This window comes from Pavona decussata, unplaced genomic scaffold, assembly GCF_977016875.1.
Source record: "Pavona decussata unplaced genomic scaffold, jaPavDecu1.1 SCAFFOLD_84, whole genome shotgun sequence".
NCBI classification, from domain to species: domain Eukaryota; kingdom Metazoa; phylum Cnidaria; class Anthozoa; order Scleractinia; family Agariciidae; genus Pavona; species Pavona decussata.
Genome location: NW_028145502.1, coordinates 1446865 through 1459558, shown reverse-complemented (window position 1 = coordinate 1459558; position 12694 = coordinate 1446865). Strand labels below are relative to the sequence as shown.

Sequence of the window (12694 nt, the reverse complement as noted above, 5' to 3'; positions counted from 1 at the left end):
TAGTGAGGCGTCTGCAAGGCGAGAGTTGACTGTACTTGGATCAACCATCTTCAAGAAATTGCTCTTTCATGAGGACGTTTTTGCAAAAATCACAACAAAATAGGTGTTTTTTTACTTAAGGGTTTCAGTTGCCTTTAACGCTGATATCAGATCTAGACATAGCTGCAGGTATCTGAAAAAAAGCCGAGAAAAATTCAACTCACTGAATTTCTGGCGACGTTTTTCTGTGCGGAGTCTTTAGCTGTCGCGTCACGCCCTGCGTTATTAAAGGTGGCCACACATTCGATTTTCGCCGAGCGCTGGCGACATGTGAATTAAACAAAGTTTAGAAAGAGAAAGAAACATTCGTTGTCGTTTGTTTACGTCCTCCAGAAAACGTGCCATCTGGAAATTTCACGTCCTAGTCGTGCTGTGACGGCAAAGAAATGTACCAAAAAGTGTAATGCACGTGTAGAGTTGTTGTTTTGGTTATTAAGCCTATTACTTTTTTGACTTTCTTGTTGCCGTTGCCGTCGTCGTGTAGCCGCGCGGGGTTTAACGAAATGCGACGATTCAGAGCTAGAATATCGGCTAACAAAAGGGTATTTATTTTAGAGACTGAAGCAACTTACCAAACGTCAAGTGGATTTGAACTTCGAGCAGCTGGTTCAGAGATACCAAGCTAAACAGAAGGAGCAGGAGGAGATAGCTTTTAAGGCAAAGTATGTTGAAAGTAAACAACAGTCGCTAATTTTTGCGCACGACTGCGGCATCCTATTTTCACGTCCTGTAAAAAACCAACGATCGGAAATATTTGTTGACCAGCTGACCTCCTTAGTCCTTTGAGCCCCCAGCTGACCTACCCGCCGCGAATAACGGTTTGAAAGTGTTATTTCTGCCAGTTTTTGTTTGTTTGTTTGTTATAGCGGATTGGCCTGAAGCCTGGTTTTCACTAGTGACGCAGGCACAGGCGCAAGCACAACCACAAGCATAAGAGCTTTAAAGTTCGTTTTCAAGTGAAAACGAACGCGACGCAAGCACAAGCACAAGACTGAAGGAAAAGTTTTGATCCTTGTGTTTGTGCTTATGCTTGCTTCGAGGCCGTTTTCACGGTGAAATAAGTATTCTTATGCTTGCACTTGTGCTTGCGTCGCTGGTGAAAACCAGACTTAAGTAATAACTTTGCTTTTCGTTTTACGACACTCTGTTGAAAACGTTGCAATCGTACGAACAATAAACCAGTGGACAATTGGATCCTATTCTTATGTTGCAAGGGATGAAAGAATTCAAATTGTCAGTTCTATTTTTTCTTCTACTGGCAAATAATCTAACTTATCCACCGCATTCTTACAGGTTTGAGGAAGAAGAGAAAATGAGAAAGTACTTACAAGGACAAAGGCGACAAGGGTTAGATAAGGTAATCCACCGGACAGACCATAATCGAAGTGCTGAATTGTTAGATTCTCCTTCCAAATTACCTTGTGTTTCCTTTGTAAAAGGGGGAGAATTTAACGAGGGATCAAGACTCATTTAGAGTCTTTTTCCACGCTCTACTTCAATGAGCCCTTTGGAGCTAACGGTTACATGGTACAAAATCCACCACGCTGGAGGGCAAGCTACGCACTGGGACAACCAAACAAAGAAAATTCAAGATGACTGGATGAAGTCGCTTTGTTTTGGCGGTCTGAGTGCGTAGCTTGCTTTCCAGCATGGTGGATTTTGTACCATGTGACCGTTAGCTGCAAAGGGCCCATTGTAACCAGTAAGCAGACCTGGTGCCCGTTTCTCGAAAGACTCGGTTATTCACCGGGCCCAATGAGTGTCTTTGGTGATAAATGTTTCTTAACAGAAGTCAATTTTTGTTACTTTTGAATACTAAATTTTAAAATCTCATAATTCAATGAAAACATTGGCCAAGCACCATGTCTGTAATCACTGTATAATCGGCGAAAAAACATTTAAAAATATACTTATCGGGCCCGGTATGTTACCAGTTCTTTCGAGAAACGGGCCCCTTATCAGACCCAACTGATTTTAGGGGCGTCCCTATTTACTTTTCAGGGGCACGCAAGGAGACCATTTAAGTAAAATACTTAAAATGGTGTCTTTTGTGTTCACAGATCGTTTTGTACCCTTTCAAAGACATATTTGTATCAGCTAATGTACACATTTATCTTTTGGGATGCTTTAGCCGAAAATTTACGATGCAGAAAGTTTCAGGAAACGGAATTTTATTCCTCGTATTTACGAACTGTTGTTGGCTTTAAACCTGACTTTTGGTTCGTGGAGCGTGGTTCGCTCACGTTTTAGTTACGTGTTTCCGCGCGAGTGGTTTACCAGCTGAAGCGAATTGAAATAGATCTTCATCACAGCTGACCGGCAGTACCTGTGCAAATGCAATCAAGATCAGATCGAGTTCCTTTATTTAATTGTTTGTGTATTTTCTGTTTTATTGTTTTAGTCACGACAGACGAGGCAGAAACAACTTGAGATGATGGATAAAATAAGGTAACAATTTATACTTTAGCAGAGCTAGACGTTGTGAACTTTAATCCACTCCCATTTTCAATTTCTCTCGAAAAGTACAGTAGCCATAATTCTTAGCATAATTCTTACCATCTTTTTCGATACGGTGGATTGCTAAAATAAATAAATAAACAAATAAATTCGATTTATAGAGCGGTTTTCAATTGAGTGTCGAAAGTAATTGCGTTTTTGCTTTGGTTCTGCATTACTACGCGCTGTGATTGGTTGATAAAACTCTTGCCACTTTCACAACCAATAAGATGTAAAACCAAAACCAATTGTGCCTCGCTCGCACGCGTTTGCCCGCGCTTGGCGCCCGTTACATGTATTTGCTTTGAATTCTGATTGGTTCATTGCGCTGTTTGCACCTGTTGTGATTGGCCAGAGTAATTACTCTGGTTTTCGTTTTACGACACGATTGAAAACCGCTCTATAGCGCAAAAATTATAAAATATTCTAAAGCGCTGTACAATGTAAGCATGTATAAAAAAAAAATAATTTCAAAAAAATAAAAACATATATTTTAAGGCGGATCGAACACTAATTTAAAAAAGTAAGTCTTCAACTTTGATTTAAAAACAGTCAGAGTTGGACTTTGTCATATTTCACAAGGGAGATTGTTCCAGAGAAAAGGGGCCGAGTGTGCAAAGGCGTGATCACCAAATGACTTGTGGTTACCGCTAGATCTGGGAATAGCAAGGAGGCTTTGGTCATTTGAACGCAGGCGATAAGTTGGGTTATTCTTCTTGTGTAAAAAGTCCTTGATATCTTCGAACGTGTACAGCCTGTTGAAGGATTGAAGGATTGTTTGAATTGATCTTTGTGTTTTTCTTCTTCGTTTCTAGAGATGCAACTACTATGATCCCCAAACCACCAGAGTCCAAGGTAAACTTGAGAAATGACTTATAAGAGTGGGCTGATACGATACCAAATGCTCCATAATATCGATACTGAGGTTTCCTTGAAAAACATCGATACTTGCGACAAATATTGGCTATTTCGTTTCCTTTCGATACTGTTCACGTGACCGCTCACTTGAGGACGGTGCTTCCTTTTGATACTGCGCATACGTTCTGCGCATCTTACGATGGTCCGGGAAAGTCGGATTTCTTAACGGCGATGCCTGCTAAAACAAAGATATTTTTGCGTGGTTTATAACTACGCGGGAAGAGCAAAACTTGGCAAGGCTTATTGGAATCCGAAAAGAAAATTTGGGGTAACCACGCATTTTTCAGAGATAATTAAGCTTCAATTTGGGGAAAATTCCGTACATTGTTTTGTATTTTGGCGCTTTTTATAATTATTGTTGCTTAATTATCTCTAAGAAATGCGTGGTTACCCCCAATTTTCTTTTTGGATTTCAATAGCCCTTGCTAAGATCTGCTTTTCCCACATAGTCATAAACTGCGCAAAAATACTTCGGTATTAGTAGATACCATCCTTAAGTATTTGAAGTGCTGTTGCACTGAGCTGAAAGGAAGTACTCTAGGCTCACACTAAGCTCACTATTACACAACATAATTACAATTTTTTGTCTGTTCGAGGCTTGATTGGACAAACAATAGTCGCTTATTTTTCTAAAGGATAGTTGAGCAAGCGAGACACCCGAGTGTGTGCGAAAACTGCCTCTCTATCTCCTTGCTAGAGGTGATATTTGCTCGTGTGCTCTTGAATTTTATTCACTCTATATACGATTGCTGAAAAAATAAGAGAATACTCATACCCTAAGGCTCGAATTATGAATTATATTTTCTGTGTTCGTATATGCTTTCTTCAATAGTAGTTCTATAGACGTGGTGCTGTTATGTTGTGCGACATGTCAGCCAGTTTAGGCGAAACTTGAGTACCCAAAAAAGTCATTCAGTGCTATACTCTTTAAAAACAGGGCCAGTTGTACTCATATGGCGAGAAGTTGTTAGATATAAGCACAATATATTTGAAATATACTTACATGACCCATTTACCAACCTTAATTTGGCTCAATAACAGTATTAATTTAATTCTTTTGCAGAAATCTGCCAAATCACGGACCGAAATGCGGCGCCAAAGAGAAGCGGAGGTAAACATGTTGTTTTGATCAGAACGATTCGTTTTTCTTCCGATTCCGCTTATGATCTCATCGCTTGTGATCAAGTGTGAATTGGTTGATCGGAATCGGAAGCGCGAGCAGAAGAATCAACCAATCACAAAGCTCATTCCCAATCCCTTTACGGGAGATTTAGAAAAGAAAACATGGTGACCATCGCTTTGAAGGTCATATTCTTCTTATCTCGACCAATAGGAGCCGTGTTTGGCCTGTCATTATTTTACCATTTCGAACAAAAAAGGGAGGCTTCTGTTTCTGCTCCCATCGTATTGATTCACACTTGGTCAGAAGATTCTTCTGATTGCGACTCTTAGTTTCGATTCCGCTTGTGTGAACCAGACCTTAATGACCTGCAGTGCCCAGAGTTCTTAAAACGAAAAAATTTAAAAGTGAAGAGTTTTTAAAATGTTTCCGCGTGCGTGTTTTAGGAAGTGAAAGAAAGTATTGACGCGTTTGAAGCCAGCCTGAGGGCGGTAATTCCACCAGCAAGTCCAATAGGATTGGAGGGGTGAGTGTCAAACGAATAACAGTGAAAGTTAGAGAAGTGATTAAAACTAAAACTAATATACTCAAACAGGACCCACCAAACTACAAAATAAACGGTGTTCTCTGCTTGCATCCCCCTTCCTCAACCTTAAAAGTTAAAGCAACAAAATTTTGTCGGTAATGTTCATGAAATTGGTGGTATTTTCAATGACCCCCTTACCCCAGACGAACAAACTTGTTTTGACCAGTTCTCTTATCAGTCTTCCCCGTATTCTTTTAATTTGTAAGTTAAGAAATTGTGGAGCTGACCTCTACAATGCTCTCGAAATAAATTCGCTTGGTTTGCAAGAGGTTAATCTGTTGTCATCTTTTCTTTTTCTCAGGGAATCTAACCGTGAAGTGGATGCTGAGATTGATGCTTTTCTGAGTTCGAAATCCCCCAAGAAACCAGTGGATCCGCTGTCATATATCAAAGTATGTTCTTTTAGAAGAGTTGTATTTCTGATATCGATTTAGCGTTGCAGAGCTTAAATTGCTCACTAAACGTTGAGCTGTTTCCGCACGAGCACTTTGCAGTTAATTTCATTGTAGTCTGCCCAGCACAATTCTTCAAACATTATGCTGTCGGCTGTGGTGTTTCATTAAGATTCGACAAAGAGCAGCATGTCAAATCGGTTGTAATTTTAGGTTGGTTATTCTTTTGTGTAACAACAAAATTTGGTATGTTAAATTTTGCTGATAAGTCTCTCTGTTCTTGTCTAACAAGGAACCTCGTCAAATAAAACTTATCAAGTAGCAAAACTTGCCCGTGTTAACGAAACACAAGTTATAATTCCGTAGTAAGTTTGAAAAAGACTAATGTTGTAGTTCCCAAGAAAGATTGCGAAGGAAATTTGTTAATCGGTTCAGACGGTCAAATATAATAGATAACTCAAAACGGAAAACTTGTCCATCCATCTTTGAGCACGCACGTGTAAATTTTCTCAAAAAGGAAAACTTGTTGGGAAGTTTGCCATTCATTTTCACGAGCAAATATACCTTTGTCAGGCCTTAAAACACGAACAAGTAAAAATTGTCCAAAATTTTGATTATTTTTAATCAATGGTATTCATGTTTGCTCTTGTGAATTCACTGACAATTTTTCAATTTGTTTTGTAGCCCGGTTCAAATGATGATTACATCAACAAAATCAGGACAAGACTGGAAGAAGATTCCGTCGCCAGGAAGGTAATAATATACAATGTTATACTGAATTCTTTTGAGCAAAACAACGAGAGGAGACACGAGAACTCATAAGTTGGAAAATCTGAAACATCTGTCGTATGCAAGGCAAAGAACACGAGTAACTAGAATAAAACTGGTTAGGATGTAGTTCTTATCAGGTTTGTGCCCCCGTTCTCATCTCTCAATCGTTTTGTTTACAGGAAAGAGAAAAAAGAAGAAGACGAGTTTTGATTGAGCAGTTGAAAGCACACGAAGCTCAGGAGGTGAGGGACCCCTTAACCCCGAATATCTAAGAACAAATTCTCCTATCTTGTCCCCGTGCTTTTCTTATAAAAGATCTTGGGAGAACTTATTAAAAAATCAAACAAATTCACCTTGGGTGATCATATCCTTTAACAACACATTTTAACTAATAATACAGGTAATGATCTGCACTGTTAGGGTTTAAAGGGTTAATGACAGTATCTCCTAATACAGAAGTATTATAATTTGCGAACTTTTGGAGTCCAAAAAGTAAAGTTGGGGGTTACCACGTATTTTTCAGAGATAATTAAGCAACAATAACTCTAAAAAGCTTTAAAATACATAGCAATGCACCGCTCTGGGTAAGATCGTCTTTCCCGTATAGTCATAATCCTCGCAAAATACTTTAGTACGAGAAGGCATCGTCCTTTCATATCTCGAAGTTAGTGTGAAAAGTAATTGGCTGGGTCTTGACCATTATTTGTAACTTACGGACGATAACAACAAGTTTTATTGGGTGATTATAGGAAGCTCATCGTGAGGAAATGTTGGTAAACAGACTCATGAGACAGTCACAGCAGGAGAGAAGAATTGCTGTTCAACTCATGCAGGTTTGTCTTTGTTACAGTTTAAACAAAGTTTCTAAGACAAATCGAAATGAAACGGTTATTAAATTTGTGTTTCAAGGATGATCAAAATTTTAATTCAACTATTATCCAGTCAACTGGCGACTTATATTTGATTTTCCAATCACAACAGTGATGGACCTCCTGTCGGCTTGCGCTTCCCGCATTGACGGGAATGTGTGTCATTTAATATCAGAAAACCACTGTTCTGGTAATAGTGGGACACCACGCGTCCTACAATAGCGGCAAAACACTGCTTTGTAATGGCGGGAAAACGTTGGTCCTGAAGTAGCGGAAAACCACACTACTCGGTAATGGCGGAAAAGCGCGCTTCTGCATTGGCGGGAAAATGAGCGTCCTAATTTAAGCAGTGGCGGGAAAACGCCCGTCCTGTAATGGCGGGAAAATGAACGTTTTAATGTAAGTAGTGGCGGGAAAATGCGCGTCCTGCAATGGCGGGAAAGCTCATGATTTCCCGCGCAGTTCTTCTCAAATGCTACTAGACGGTTAAGGTGGTTAGGAAAACATACCATGTCATGACACATTTTTTGAATTTAATCTGATACAGGTTCGTCATGAAAAGGAAGTCATTCGACAAAACAGGTATTGCTGTAATGTACTGTACTGTAGAGTTGGCATTACTCTTCGGAAATTCGTTTTTCTTTAAGCTTTGAACGATCTGGTAGAATTCATTATCAAAATTATTCCATTGATTCTTGTCTCTCACGTTTCTTTTCGCAGGATATTTAGAGAAAAACAGTACGCAGAAAGAAGACTGAAAGATTTTGACGACGCGCTAACGAGAGAAGCGGTGAGGAACATAATTGTTTTTGTAACCTTCATAAACCGTTTCCCACTATCATGAAGAGACTATATATTCTCTCAAAAGTTTGGATTTTTTGACAAACCATCGAGGAACAGATTAAAAGAGGTTTAGTGGAGCATGTAAAATTGAGCGGTTAATACCTAATAACAGAGCGGTTTTGAATTGAGTGTGCTAAAGCCAAAATCAAACTAATTACTCTGCTCAAACACAACAGACGCAAGCAGCCGCGCAATGAACCAATCAGAATTCAAAGCAGATACACGCAACGTGCGCAAATGGCGGGAAAACGCGTGCAGTCAAGCCACGAGTGGTTTTGAGTTTGCTTCTCATTGGTTGAGAAAGTGGCGCGAGTTTTGTTAACCAATCACAGAGCGTAGTAAAGCAAAACCAAAGCAAACACGAATTACTTTCGACACACATTTGAAAACCACTTTAAATGACGCATGTAATTAATCCGAAGTTTCTGTTCAATAGGAGCTGTGTCGTCAGGCCAGATTAGAGTATGCAGAGGAAACCAGGAAAGCCCAGGAGCTACACGATAAAATCAAGGGCGAAATTGCCGAGGCAAAGTACAACAAGCATTATAACATCTGTTGGGAGGTGAGTCTCGCTTGCTCCAATGTTTCTCCTTCAAAGACTGTTCATAACTTTATGTTTAAAAGACCATGAAACGTGCGCAACAATTCTTGCGAGCTAGCAGCGCATAGAGACAGACCGCGTGCGTAGACTGTACCGAGTTCTAAAGGATTTTTGTAGTTCTGTTAGTTTATTTTATTGTTTTCTACCAAGCTCTCTTGGAAAAAGCGCGAGAAAAACCTATGAGACCCAGGACTACGAACAACTTATCCATTATGAGACCAGTGAAATGCATAGAATGTTGGCTTACTTTCTTTCCTAAATAACGAGTTTATTTGTTAATAGCTGGTTTTCTTTTTGAGATAATTTCGTTTGCGCACTTGGCAGTTTTGTAGTAGAAGGTCAATGAAATGGCAGTTTTACGACAGATTTGTTGTTTGTTTCGTTCCTTGCAGGTTTTATCACAGATTGTGGACTTTTCTTGTAAAATTGGAGAATACAGGGAACTTACTGAAAAGTACGTTAATACGGTTATTAGGGAGCTTAAGCAACGACGACGGCGACGGCAACGACAACGCCGCAAAACAATAGGTTAAATGAGCGAAAACAATCGCTCTGCACATACGTTTTACATTTTGGTACATTTCTTTGCCGTCCTCTGCAAAACAACAACGTAAAATGACCACATTTAGGTTTTGTGAATTTTTCATTCCCTTTCTTAACTTGTACGCCACTCCCACCAATTTGGTTCCTAGATAGTTCGCCATTTTTGAAAAAAGTTAAGCAAGTTGAAATAATCGCGAAGTAGCACAAATAAAATAAAGATATATTTTCGAGGACGTTTTCGCTGCCGTTGCCGTCGTCGTTGCTTAAGCTCCCTATTATTTATGAAATACTTAACGGTAACTCTAGATGACACCTATCGAGTTAAAGACTAACTTGAGAGCATACTCTTCAAGACCCTGAACGTTGCTTTTAAAACAAAACAACAACAAAAAACAAACAAACAACCAAAAAATAGTTACGCTTATGATCATAATTTCACAGAATTTCCCAATTTATTTTTCAGATTGATCCCACCCAAGATGTTCAGAGAGTGGAAAGCATTGTTTCTCGAAGGAATTCCCATTTACGAAGACGAGGTTGTATCTATACTCTTTTTTGATGAATTAACATACAGTTGATTAAATTGATTGTTTTGTTAGAAAAACGAACTACAGTTGCTGTATTACGCGTATAACAACAATGAGAAAAACATTGCCAACCTGTAGCGGTTAAAAACTCGCGCTCAAAAATGGTCACTGGTCTATTCGTCCGCTACAAACTCGCCCAGAAAATGTAGTTTTCGTACTATGTAATGAGAAACGTACGATCGATTTGAAAACCCTGTACTTGATATCGCAGCTTTCTATTTCATTTATCGTCTTTTGAATTCAAAATCAACTGTAAAAGCGAAAATTTCGAGGAGTTTAGCATCGTTAATTGACATTTTTGCTTTCATTTTCTCAGCCGGCAGAAGCGTCTAACACTGAACTCGCCAAACAGAGGGAAATCGAGAAGGAAAAGGAAAATTTAATGGACGAAGGAGACTTCTTAGAGTACAAGGTAGGTGAAAAGAAGGAATGGATAAAAGCTGTTTAAGGAAGCCTAGATAACTTTTATCCAATGGATCAATCCCTATCCTGGGCCGGGTTGTTCGAAAGCCGATTAACGCCAATCTACGATTAAAAGTTAACCGAGGTTTTCATCCCGCTCGTTATAAATGATTCTGAAGGCTAATTTCAACCTAAAGGTAAAGAAAAGTCTAAGCCAAAACTGACGGGCAAAACTCTTTTGAAAGAATCTTTATTGATTCACGTTAATCAAGGATTAGTTTAATCGGGCTTTGAACAACTGGGCCCTGGAGATTTGCCATGTAAGATTTTATGCGCGCGCAATCCGCGCGAGCACTTAAAAAATGTCGCGCGCGCGCCGTTGAATACTGTTTGTGACGTCAACCGTTTTAGTTGCGCATTCGCGGAAGAAAGACGTTCAACAACATTCACGCCTTCTCTTTCCGGGAAATTTTTATCACTTTACTTTGTAAAGCGACAGCTGTCAGTTTTTGGAGGGAATTCAATGCGCACTACAAGGCTTCTTCGGATATTTGTGCGGGATTGGAGGGGATGAGTATTCTAATTTCAGTGAAATTGTCTTGACCGGACCTAACCTTGTTTCTTGTCTAGTCTAGTTCTGTGGTTGCGAATTTTCGGTTGGTCCATGAAATCCTAACATACTGGAACATTAGAATGAAACTTCGGAGTATTTTTTCCATGTGTTGTTGGTTTTTTTCTCGGTGTTTTGCGTAATGGAACTGTGACTCTCTCTCTTTAACTTCAGCGCCCTTGGTTATGATATTATTTCTAAAAATTTTCTTTTTCTTTTAGAATTTAATAGGCGAATGGGCGCCAGTGGAGGGATCGGAAATCCAAGGACCTGCAAAGGATAATGCAGTGCTTGGACACATTATCCACAGACTGTTTAACATCGTTTCACCTCCAGAGGTAAGTTAGATAGTTAGGTATAAAGATAAAACGAGACGGAGGCAGGGGGAGGGTGACAGCGAGATTTGACATTAGGAGGGAAAATTGTTTTCATTTCGTTAAGAAAACAATAACAACAACCTTTATTTAAAATTATCTTTGTAGAAAAAAATTTAGACTTTTCACAGTCCCCCTATTTTTCCGTGGGATTCTCGAGACTCGTACGCTTCGATGGAGCTGCCGCCATCTTGGTTTGTAAAAGCGAGCGCGACCTGGGGAGAGTATCTAAACTACCGAGGGGAGGGGAACTAATCCCCACTCCCGCTCCCCTCGGTAGTTTAGACACTCTCCCCTGATCGCGCTCGCTTTTACAAACCAAGATGGCGGCAGCTCCATCGAAGCGTACCAGTCTCGAGAATCCCACGGAAAAATATGGGGACTGTGAACAGTCTAAAAAAATTTTTACAACACGCTGTTAGGAAAGACTAGTCGTAGCGAGAGTGATGTGATAAGAAGAAATAAGTCAAAGGGTCTTAGCTACACAAATACGTCTACCTGGCCCCGGTTGTTTAAAGAACTGACAACTCTATCCAGTGGATAAAATGTACTCCAACCAATACATTTTGTCCGCTGGAGAGCGACTTATCCGCTGGATAAAGTTGTCAGATCTTTGAACAACCGGGGCTTGGTTTACAAATAACGCGGTCTCGCACCGGTTCCCATCACTTTCCAGCACTTATACTTATACCCATCAATACTACCATTCGTTATCAGTTGATACAACAATAATGGTATCAAACAAATGCCTAAACGTTTACGAACAAGTTATGGGCGTTTTCTCAACATAAAAAGGTCACCATAGCAACAGTACAACTTGTTAAAAATACTCCTAATTTTAGATTTAAGTGGTAGCTCGGTGCCCCCCATTTTTATTATGGAACTGCATTTAGTTTGTTTAGATACAACTTTTTGCATAGTTTATAGGAAAAGGGGTTTAAAGACACCTTAAGCCACCTTAAGTTGTTGTTGTTGTTGTTGTTGTAATACTGCTTTGAGCTTATAAGAGTGCGCGTTTTCTTTCTTGTTTGTTTGTTTCCAGCCTCCTCCGCCTCCACCGGAGTTTCCACCGTTTCCAATCAAGGTCTGTTTTCTTGGAAAGTTTTTCAGTGGAAAAACTTCAACCATTAATAAAATTCTTGAAGGTAGGTACGCCTCTTCATGGCGTTTTTGTCTCAAAATGTGCCTTTGGTTTTTTTCTTTTCTTTTCTCTTTTTTTTGTGGGGGGTGGGAGGAGGGAGATATTCTTAAGAGGGGAAAGGGGGTGGGGGGGGGAGTGTGTAAACCTGCGTCACATTCTTTGTCACGTCGGCTCTTTGGTAACGTAGTGATAATAGCACAGTGATTCACATTCGCTCACAACGGCTAGTAAAGTCAAGCCGCCTGACAATCAAACTTTTAACGCTCGGATGAAACTAAGAGTACCTCTAAACCCATACCTTTGTACAATAGCCATTCTCGGGCAGGATCTACCATTCCGTGTAATGAGAACGCCGTTATTAGAGTGAATAAGTCTGTGATAATGAGGGAAAGCCGTTTCCAA

The 12694-nt window shown here is 39.8% G+C and overlaps 1 protein-coding gene across 1 annotated transcript in view; it reads left to right on the top strand.

The window, feature by feature from the left end:
• The window catches only part of LOC146475344 (sperm flagellar protein 2-like), a 45889-nt gene that overhangs the window by 4907 nt on the left and 28288 nt on the right, over positions 1-12694 (top strand). The window contains exons 6-23 of the mRNA XM_085115741.1: positions 595-701; positions 1333-1396; positions 2441-2487; positions 3351-3390; positions 4517-4564; positions 5020-5099; positions 5461-5551; positions 6236-6304; positions 6502-6564; positions 7072-7155; positions 7739-7773; positions 7912-7981; positions 8471-8596; positions 9028-9089; positions 9642-9714; positions 10082-10177; positions 10999-11115; positions 12194-12296. Coding sequence (XP_084971867.1) covers positions 595-701; positions 1333-1396; positions 2441-2487; positions 3351-3390; positions 4517-4564; positions 5020-5099; positions 5461-5551; positions 6236-6304; positions 6502-6564; positions 7072-7155; positions 7739-7773; positions 7912-7981; positions 8471-8596; positions 9028-9089; positions 9642-9714; positions 10082-10177; positions 10999-11115; positions 12194-12296 — 1375 coding nt within the window. The remainder of the gene's footprint in view (positions 1-594; positions 702-1332; positions 1397-2440; positions 2488-3350; positions 3391-4516; positions 4565-5019; positions 5100-5460; positions 5552-6235; positions 6305-6501; positions 6565-7071; positions 7156-7738; positions 7774-7911; positions 7982-8470; positions 8597-9027; positions 9090-9641; positions 9715-10081; positions 10178-10998; positions 11116-12193; positions 12297-12694) is intronic.